General features: G+C 32.3%; 2 protein-coding genes across 2 annotated transcripts; both read left to right on the top strand.

Moving 5' to 3' along the window:
- Nucleotides 1-3,624: 3,624 nt before the first annotated feature.
- Nucleotides 3,625-4,836, top strand: LOC145292330 (zinc finger BED domain-containing protein 5-like). The gene has a single exon (XM_080138658.1). It carries the CDS (start codon nt 3,625-3,627, stop codon nt 4,834-4,836), a length of 1,212 nt encoding a protein of 403 aa, XP_079994784.1.
- On the top strand, nt 4,836-9,888 carry LOC145292329 (protein FAM200C-like). Its single transcript, XM_080138657.1, has 2 exons — nt 4,836-5,334; nt 9,869-9,888. The coding sequence occupies exons 1-2, from the start codon at nt 4,836-4,838 to the stop codon at nt 9,886-9,888; spliced, it is 519 nt and encodes a 172-aa protein (XP_079994783.1).
- The last annotated feature ends 851 nt before the right edge of the window (nt 9,889-10,739 follow it).

The following is a 10,739-nucleotide window of genomic DNA, read 5'->3' as shown; positions in this document are numbered from 1 at the left end:
AGCAAAGGCAGGCTGAACCACTAGCATACATATATATATATATATATATATATATATATATATATACACGAGGTACGTTCAATAAGTCTCCAGACTTTTTTTGTAGAGGCATTTAAAATTGTTGTAGACTCTTGAAAATATAGTATGTTATTGTTATACATCTTATGAGATGACTGATCAATTTTTTTGATTCTAGGTTCAAATGAACAGTTACAATAGCAGTATCAGAATTTTGGGGGAATTTTTGACACCCCTAACAGAAAACTGCGAATAAAACATAGAAAACTCGTAATTTCTCTTTCTAAAGTGGGTTATTTATTTTCTTTATAGAATATGCTTCCAAAATAAACTATTTAAGTTGTTTAAAAAATAATAGAAATATTATTTTTCATTGTTTAAAAAACAGTGTTTACAAAGTGCGTGCGTGCGCTCTGGGAGCCATTTTGTTACGTAATGAAATCAATTGATTTTTATGAGATGAATATTTTTCAATTTTTAAACTTTAAAAATCTATCAAAATTTTCCTATTCGTTTAATTGTTACGTTTTTTTTTCAGGATGAATGTAAAATTTTATGCTCTTTCCGATAAACTGAATATAATATTTTAGACAAACGTTGTTTTATAAATTCACCCCCCCCATTTTGAAATGTCTATGAGAATTTTAATAATTAATTTTGGTCGATACGTTTTATATATCACAAATTGAAGATAAAACATGAATAAATAAAATACTCAAATTTAAAACAACAAAAAAATATCACTTATCTGTAAATTTACCGGTAAAGTCCAAAATGTAAATCCTTCTTTTTTCGATAACCACGTGTTTTTTTTACGTGGAAGCTTAATTTTTGTTTAGAATTTTCCAGTCATTATTTTTCGGTCAGTGTATATTTTTATATTTAATTCCTGGTTTCCTTTTTTTCGATATAAAAAAAGACGAAACCCTATAATGCAGATTTATAGTATAATAAATAAAAAATCCAGGTATTTCTTTAAGATATTAAAAAAAAAAAAAATTACATTGCATATCTTCGTCATTTCGTAATCCGTGTAAATCCAAAAATGAAAAATCCCAGTTTTCATGTACGATAGCGTAAAGGCGCCCACATTAAAAAAAAAGGACGATGTTATCTCCCTTTATTCATATAGGGTCAATATGAAGCCACCCTCGAAAATTCCTTTAAAATGACGGCCAAATCTGTTCATTGCAATGTGGCCATAAAGTGGGTGCCCATTTAACGTCACATCATTATAGAAAAGTGACCCCCCACTTTGTGACCATTTGTAAAATTTTTTATCTTGGAAACTACTAGTTTCGTTTGCCGTATATATATAAATGGTTATTTCCGTTTTCAGCGCCTCCGAAAACCTTTAAAAGTGGAAAATTTGAAGGAATATAATCCAATATCGAGATTATTAAGGTTTCTGAATTAGTGTTTTTTTTTACACTTATAGGCTTCCGTACATAAGTAAGTGATAATTTTAACATCCGGTGTCTTTACAACTTTCTTGAAAGACACGCATTGTCGCGATATGTGTTGGAAAAATCCTTCCATTTAAAAAATACATGGATTATAATACATAAATATGAACAAATTCTCATACAGGAAGATTAAAAGAAAGCATATCTTACTCATTAACCAGGTAAGTTCTTTATTTTGCCGTTAAAATAAATATCGTAAGATTCAAGTAATGTTATTGTTCGACAATCCGTGTAATGTTAAGTGAAGAAATCGAAGGAAAAATAAATAAAATTGTTTATTTCTCTATTAAAGCTTTTATGATATTAAAATTTGGTCTTTGCTCGTTTTATTGAAATAAAATTTACGGGTTTAAATTATGTTTTCATATTGTTATAATCTGATAGAAAGATAGGTGTCTATTCAAAATGGCGACTCGGCTGAAAATTCCCCCAAAATTCTGATACTGCTACAGCTACAACGAAAACAGAAATACACTCTACTCAAGCCTGATTGTCACAGCTGGTGAATTTCAACAATACAATCTGGACGCGAATACACTTTACAAGAACAATATGCAATAAAATTCATTTTATAAAACCTTAAATTTCGCCAGTATTTTTTTAAAAGGAACTAAAACGAAATAAAAAATATACCTGCAACAACATTGCGCAGGAATTAAAAAAAAAGAAAAAAGAAATCGCTAGTCAGAATCAAATAATTATCTGTCAGCAGGTAGTATGCTATTTAGGTCTAAAACCGAAAATCCGATCAATTTAGTTTATGAATTAGGTAATGGTATTTAATAAAAATCAGACAAGGAAATTATTTTGTAACAGAAGAAAATCAGTTAAAAGCTAATGTATAATCATGTTGTTCTTATCGAAGATAATTAAAAGAGTATAGAATATATTTAAGCTCCTGGCTATGAATCCATTTCAGTTAAATTATGTATTGGATTATATATACATACTTTGATTTAGGTATTTAGTTCTTTATTTTTATCATAGCAGAAAAATAGGATTATAATTGTGTCTATGTGCCAGTGGGGGATTGTTCATTGATTATCATAGAGGAAAATGTAGCCATTTTATGATTTCGTAATGGATACTTTTCGTCTCTGGTTTTCTTCAATAATATTCATTTATATTATATTAATGGAAATGATATTTTGCTATCACGTTAAATCATATAATTATTTAAGCACTAATCTAGTGGTTTGGGAATTATTATATATTTTAAATTATTATTATAGTCTATATCAGCGGTTCTCAACCGGGGGCGAATCGCCCCCTAGTGGGCGAAAATCAAATTTAGGGGGTGGATTTTCAATCAATTTTATCTGTGAAAAATTTTGACATTTTTGCGAGTAAATTTTTTAAATTGTTTGAAATTATAAACGCGTAGCTAAACTATTAGTGCGAAACTTTGGTCACGTGACCTATGAATTGCTCTCTTATAAATGAATTGTCAGTTTTGAATATTCAATTTATTTCAGTAAATCCGATTCTCCAGTGACCTTACAAGTGTTTACAATTTTCATTCGCTCTGTTATATTACAGATTCGTTCATATTTACATAAACAAAACACTAACTCAATATCCGGAACTAATGTCGGACGGCGACACACTGAGCGTGCACCGTTTCCGGAGAGCTCCGAAGGAAAACGAAGAAAAAAAGACTTTGCGCGAAATTCGAGTTCTCTACTGCTCTTTCCAGCCGGCGACCAAAGGAGGAACACGCATTAAAACAACAAGCGACAAAACGAGCATCACGTTTATAAAACTCGCTCCGTCATTACTGCTAACATCAACAACAAGGCTATCACCGACGCCGCCGCCGCTTCTCTGATATCACCGACTGATGTATCAATAAACTTCACCGCCGACATCATCGCCTCCCCATAGTCGTCACCGACTGCTACTGTCTACGTCATCGTCGCCACCATCGTGGTAAGCTCTCGCACCACCGCTGTCATCGACTGCCGAATCAACAAACTCACCGTTGCCGTCGACGCCATCAAGGAAATAATAATAAAAAAAAACAAACAAACAACCTTTTGCTTTGTGGTGAGAATCAAAATAATTTAATCTTACTCAATTTGTCCGTATTTTTTTCTTGCGACCATACGCTAGTTTATTACAGCTCGCACCCTTATTTTTTATGGCAAGCTCGGCAAAAAAGAAGTGTCGACAGTATATCGATGGGTACTTACAATATGGATTCATCAAAAACTCTACAGACCCAAAGCAGCCCTTTTGCCTCATGTGTCATCAATCTTTATCTAATGAAGCCATGAAACCCTCTTGGCTTTCAGACCACATGAGAAGAAAACACCCCGATAAAGTCATTAAGCCTATCGAATATTTTCAGGAATTGAAATCTGCGTTAGAAAGTCGTAGTACTTTGATTTCATTATTTAAGAAGCAGACAAAAATTAATGACGGTGGACTAAATGCCTCTTACAAAATTGCTGAAATTATTGCGAAAACAGGTAGCTCACATACGTCAGCTGAAAAGATTATTAAGCCTGCAATAGAAGCATTAATAACAGAAATTATGAATCAAGATCCTTCATCCATCATTAAGGCAATACCTTCTATCCGTAGGAGAATTGATGAAATGTCAGATTATATCGAAGACGTACTAATTCAAAGATTGAAAACTACAAACTTTTCCATTCAAATCGACGAAAGTACTGTTGTTGATAATAAGGCTCTTTTAATCGGATATGTCCGATATTTTGATAATAATTGTGCATTACAAGAGGATTTATTTTTTGTAAAACTGTTGGAGACTGACACTACAGGCGCTTCCATATTTTCTGCTGTGAAAACTTTTTTTGAAGAAAAAGATATTCCATATACTAAAAATTTAGTTTCATGTGCTACTGATGGTGTAATGGCTATGGTGGAAAGACACAAAGGATTTATTTCTTTTTTGAAAAAGCTGTGCCCCGATATTTTAGCTATACACTGTGTGCTACATAGGCATCAACTCATGGCCAAAAATTTAAGCCCTATTCTAAATCAGTCAATGAATACTGTTATAAAAACAATAAACAAAATCAAATCTAACAGTAAGTGTGACCGTCTTTTTCGAAAATTTTGTGTTGATACTGACGAACAATATATAAGACTCCTTTTGTATACCGATGTCCGGTGGCTATCCAAAGGCAACTGTTTGCAAAGATTTGTAAACTTATTTAATGCAATAGTTGTATTCCTACAAACAGAAGGACAGTCAGACTTAGCTATCGAAATTCAAGCTCAAAAGAAAAATATACACTATCTTAGTTGGCTCTTCCGTAAGTTAAATGAAGTCTCTCTTCTGCTGCAAGGAAAAATGATAACCCTGATAGACTGTAACGGGTGATGAGAGCTTTTGTTGAAAAACTTAATATGTTTCAAATTAATTTAAAACGAAGGCAATTTGATAATATACCCGAACTAGCGGAAATCGACTTATGTGAAAATGACATTGTTATTTATTGTAACCATCTGTCAGCCATGAAAAATGATCTAGAAATCAGATTTTCCGATTTATTTGACTTCACTATTGAGCCATGGATGATTGACCCATTCGATTGTGATCCTCTCAGTGCACATGAAAATATCCAGGAGGAAATCATCGAGATAAAATGCAACGATGAATTGCAAATCAAGTTCAAAAGAGAAACTTTGTGTGCATTTTGGCAATCAAACACCGTAAAATCACTGTATCCAAATTTGTGGTCACAAATGTCGAAAATCCTTTTGTGTTTCCCAACATCATATCTTGTCGAAACTGGATTCAGCGCTGTGAATCACATTTTACAGAAGGAACGAAACAGATTTGACATTATTTCTCGTGGAGATATTCGTATCTGCTTGAGTAATATTAAACCTGACATTGAATTTTTAGCGAAACATCACCAATCTCAGGGCTCACACTAGTTAGACACTCTACATTTCTTGTAAATTTGCAATAAAATTATTTTTAATTAATTTGTTTTCCATTTGCATGTACAAAATGTTTATAGTGTTGGTTAGTCATAATTACAATATTTGTTATTATTTATTCTTGGAGGCGATTATGAATTAACTTAAGTCAAAAATAGCTTTTGGGGGCGATAGCCGGGAAAAGGTTGAGATGTATGTACATTCACCTAACAATTTAATGGAACAAAACATACCGTAAAAATTGAGTATAACTTAAAAATCCTATCTACAAAATAGCACGGCCCGTATCCTGCATAAGTACCAAAACCACACACACACACACACACACACACACACACACACACACACACACACACACACACACACACACATTCATTCATTCATTCCATTACGTGAATTTACAAAAACAAAAACACAAAAGAACAGTTAGCGTTAATCAAGTTTTCATTATTATAATTGTTGTAAAATACTTTATTTGCATTAAATTAGTTTTCATTTAAAAATAAAGTTTAATTATATAATATTTATTTGTTTATTAAAAGCTCAAAAAATTATATTGAGAAATAGAATATTGTTTTATGACCAAAAATTATAAGGGGGTCCACCAAGAAAAAAAGAAGGGAAAAGAGGTCCATGGGTCAAAAAAGGTTGAGAACCGCTGGTCTATATAATAAATCTACTTGTCCCTACCTTTATTTAAATTATGTTGTCCATACTTATATTCTAAAGCAAAAGAATGTAACTCATCCAAGTTGATGCAGTAGTAGTATTAATACAGCTTTTTTGTATGAGTAAACAAGAAGCACACGATAACTGTTAATTACAAAAGTTTTATATAAGAAAGTTAGTAAGCAAAATTTATTGAAAGAAGAGGTTAAAAACAGCAATGGGATAATATTTATATTAAACTAGCCTGGGGGTTTGGAGGTGTGTTAAGCAAAAAAAAAAAAAAAAAAAAAAGAAAGGTTCGAACCTGTGCCGCGAAGAAGGAAAAGAACATGTCCCCATCAGTGGGGCCCATCACGTAGGTTTAAATTAAGGCTACACAATCGAAAAGAGGAGATAACTTTAGAAAACATCGGCAAAAAAAGCGACGCCTCCCTGTAGAGAAGTGCTCAGTTAAGGGTGAAGGAATTAATGTTTTTGGTCAATTTTTTCGATATTTGTCGTCTATAGGGTCGAGCTTCAAAACGATACCAATTTCGTGAAAATCTGTCGCGTCTGTCGAGTGTCTTTTGAGGCATACATACATACATTTAAACAGACATGTGAGATTTATATTATAGACCAGCCTGAGTGCTCGGTGCTGCCAGAGTGCTTTGAGGTGTGTGTTAAGCAAAAAAATAAATTTCTAGTAGGCAGGCAGGAAGGCTGAAACCCGTGACGTGAAGGCGGAAAAGAAAGTGAAAAAAAAAAAACGTGACGCATTAGCTGTTGCGGCCATCACCAAAACTAGGTTTAAATTAAGGCTAGACAATCGAAAAAAGGCGATGACTTTCGAAAATATTCGGCGAAAAAAGCGATCCCTCCCTGTAGAAAAGTCCCCTGTGGAAGGTGAAGAAATTAATGTTTTTGGCTAATTTTCCGATATTTGTCGTCCGAAGGGTCATGCTTCAAAACGATACAAATTTCGTGAAAATCTGTCAAACGTTTATGTGAGACATACATACATGCATACATGCATTTAAACAGACAGGTGAGATTTATATTATAGACTAGCGGGGTTACCCGGCATTGCTCGGGACCGTATAAACAATGAGAAAATTGAAGCTGATTTTGAACATATTTGTTATTCTTTGTAGAGAGGAATTTTTAATGTCTATGTCTCGTTTGCTATTTCGAGCAAAAGAATATTTAACCTACCCTAGGACAGCTATTATACATGTATGAAATCATTGTACCTTCCCTAGGACAGGTAATTTACAGAATGTATATGAAATAATTTTACCTTTTTGGGACGGGTAATTTACAATATATATTTAAAATATGTTCATCTACCTTTGGACGGGTAATTTATATCCATATATGAAACAATTGAACATACTCTCGACAGGTATTGTACAACATATATGAAATAATTTCTTTTCCCACCAAGGCTACCATGATTTTAAGAAAATTGAAATCATTTTTAGAAGATGGATCATTAGGATTTCAAATTAATATATAAATACATTGTGTTTGTTTATGAGTTCGCAACCCTTTCTTCACCATAAATTTCAACATTACTGCGTTTCTTTCCTTCCTTACTGACGTCACTATTATTGAAAGAAAAATTGTCATTTTTGGAAGATGTCTCAGCAGGATTTTAAAATTAATGCATAAATACATTGACAAAGTTAAGTGATTAGACAACCCTTGCTTCATTATCAAATTCCACCTTACTGTTTCATTTTTCCCCACTACCGACAACAAAATTTTGGGGGAAAAAGACGTCATTTTCGAAAGATTACTCAGCAGGCTTTACAAACAAATAAACAAATATGTTGAAGCTTTGTGATTAGGCAACCCTTGCTTCACAACAAAATTCCACATCACTGTGTTCTTCCCCTCCCTACTACTGGCACCATCATTTTAAGTGAAATGATATCATTTCTTGACCATAACAGAGCAGGTTTTCCAAATAATTACATAAATGCATTGACGCGAATGATCATTAGGCAACTTTTACTTTACCACAATTTCCAATATTGATATAGTTCTCCCTCTCTTACTACCACAACCGCCAACACATTAGTAAGAAACGATGTCATTTCCGGAATATTATTCCATAGTTATTCCATATTTTTGAAATATGACATTGTGGGTAAATTGTTAGTGACCCCAAAATGGACATTACTCTCTCCATCCCATCCCAAAAGTGAATGTTTTTTTTAATTCATACAGAACTCCAAAGCACGTTAAAAAGCAACATAATCATGTGTCTTAATACTCACCACTACAACTGTGACGTCATTCCCCGAAGTTAAACTTGAAAATTCAGAAAAATATTGTTAACCACCTACAGAAACTGATAAATTGTCTGCGCTTATTATTTCATTACAAACGCACCAATCAATTAACTCACATTTCATTATTTTTCATAATTCTTGGATATGTTACTGATTTCGACAATCATTTTTTAATAATTTGACCCACATTATCGCCCGCTACCCTTACAGAAATAATAACTTTGATATATTGTTTGGCTTGATGATTTCATTGAAAAAACACCAATAAATTAACTCACATTTCATCATTTTTCATGATTCTTGGATATGTTACTAATTTCGACAATCATTTTTCATAATTTTAACCCACATTATCGCCCCCCGCTTACGAAAATAATAACTTTAATATATTCTCTAGATTTTTTATTTCATTACAAACACACCAATCAATTTATTCAAATTTCATTATTTTTCATAATTCTTGGATATGTTACTAATTTCGACAATCATTTTTTTATAATTGTAACTTACATTATCGCACCCCCTTACGAAAATAATAACTTGGATATATTATCTGGGTTTATTATTTCATTAAACACACAAATCAACTCACATTTAATAATTTTTCAAAATTCTTGATTATGTTTCTAATCTCGACAATCATTTTTCATAATTTAAACCTACATTATCGCCCGCCCCTTACGAAAATAGTAATTGATATATTGTCCGTGTTTATTCTTTCATTACAAACACAACAATCTATTAACTCACATCTCATCATTTTTTATAATTCTTGGATATGTTACTAATTTCGACAATCATTTTTCATAATTTTAACCCACATTATCGCGCCCCCTCCTTTACGAAAATAATAACTTTGATATATTGTATAGGTTGTTTATTTCATCACAAACACACCAATCGATTCATTCACATTTCATCATTTTTCATTATTGCTGGATATGTTACTAATTTCGACAATAATTTTTGATATTTGTAACCCGCGTTACGCCCCCCCCCCTTTACGAAAATAATCACTTTAATATATTGTCTGGGCCGATTATTTCAATTCAAACAGACGACTAAATTTACTCATGTCATCATTTTTCATAATTCTTGGATATGTTACTAATTTCGACAATAAGTTTTGATATTTGTAACCCTCGTTATCCCCCACCCTTTAATTTTAACCCATATTATGGCCACCCCTTACAGAAAGTAATAACTTTGATATATTGTCTGGGCCGATTATTTAATTACACATGCACCAATCAATTAATTAACATTTCATCATTTTTCATAATTGCTGGATATGTTACTAATTTCGACAGTAATTTTTATAATTCTAATCCACATTATCGCCCCCCCCCCATGCACGAAAATAATAACATTGACATATTGTCTGGCTTTATTATTTCATTACAAACGCACCAATCAATTAACTCACATTTAATCATGTTATTAATTTCGATAATAATTTTTTTATAATTTTAATCCCGATTATATTAAAATATATTTCATTTTGTATTTCTTTTTTAGAAGGTGGTAATACCTGGTAGAAACCTTTATAACGCTTATAGCTTTTTGGCTAAGATCAAAGTGTAGTATCTGTCTGACGCGAAATCATCTACTGCCCCCCCCTTTCCAGAAACAGAAAAAAAATTGTGGTAATGCTTGGAAGAATGAACAGGCAATAATTAACCACACCCCAACCTCACCTAAAAAAAGAAGGTTTGGTAATCCCTGGCAGCCTCCAAAGTACTTTTTAAAGCAACATAATCGTGCTTTCCCGCTCCTATCATCAACACATGACGTCACTTCCGGAAAATGACTCAGCAGTTTTTCGAAATACATGATTTCATTATAAATTGTTTGTATGTTTTAAATATGTGTACTACACCAAGAAGCACCTTATTTAAAATTCCTGCTACTCAAAAAATAGATATTTCAAAGTGCAGTTTGTGATTAGGCAACACTTGCTTTACACTAAACTAATCAAGAAATTGGATTGAGAAACAGATACTTAATACTAAACAAAAACAGAGATAATACATGTCAGTTTCTTATTTAATAAATTGTTTAGGTGAAAGTACAGAATAGTCTAAATACCTTCCCCTCCCCATATTAAGAATGGATTTCTAACTAATAACGTTATTATTTCAGCGCTGTCCGTATTCCGTGTGTCATCCCTCCTTCTCCGTTGTAAAATAATGTATGAAATTAAGTAAATATGAGATCGTAAAATAGATATATAGGTTTGTTTTCATATTTACAAATTTCAAACCGCAAGTAAAATGTACGTATGATTTCGTTTTTTTTTTTTAATACAAAAACATAAAAAAAATGAGTTGGTGTCATCAGTTAGAATTGAAATTAAAAAGAACAGAGCATTTCAGACTGAGAAAAAGCC

Source organism: Euprymna scolopes, chromosome 13 (assembly GCF_053919585.1).
Source record: "Euprymna scolopes isolate OS-2025 chromosome 13, ASM5391958v1, whole genome shotgun sequence".
NCBI lineage: Eukaryota > Metazoa > Mollusca > Cephalopoda > Sepiida > Sepiolidae > Euprymna > Euprymna scolopes.
The sequence above is the reverse complement of the archived record's forward strand: the minus strand, read 5'-3'. Positions and strand labels throughout refer to the sequence as shown.

Bases quoted from the DNA above. Each gene is read 5' to 3' on its own strand.
- LOC145292330 (XM_080138658.1), top strand. From the start codon at position 3,625: ATGGCAAGCTCGGCAAAAAAGAAGTGTCGACAGTATATCGATGGGTAC.
- LOC145292329 (XM_080138657.1), top strand. From the start codon at position 4,836: ATGAGAGCTTTTGTTGAAAAACTTAATATGTTTCAAATTAATTTAAAA. The intron at 5,335-9,868 runs GTAATATTAAAC...TTTCTTTTTTAG, and splicing joins AGATATTCGTATCTGCTTGA to AAGGTGGTAATACCTGGTAG.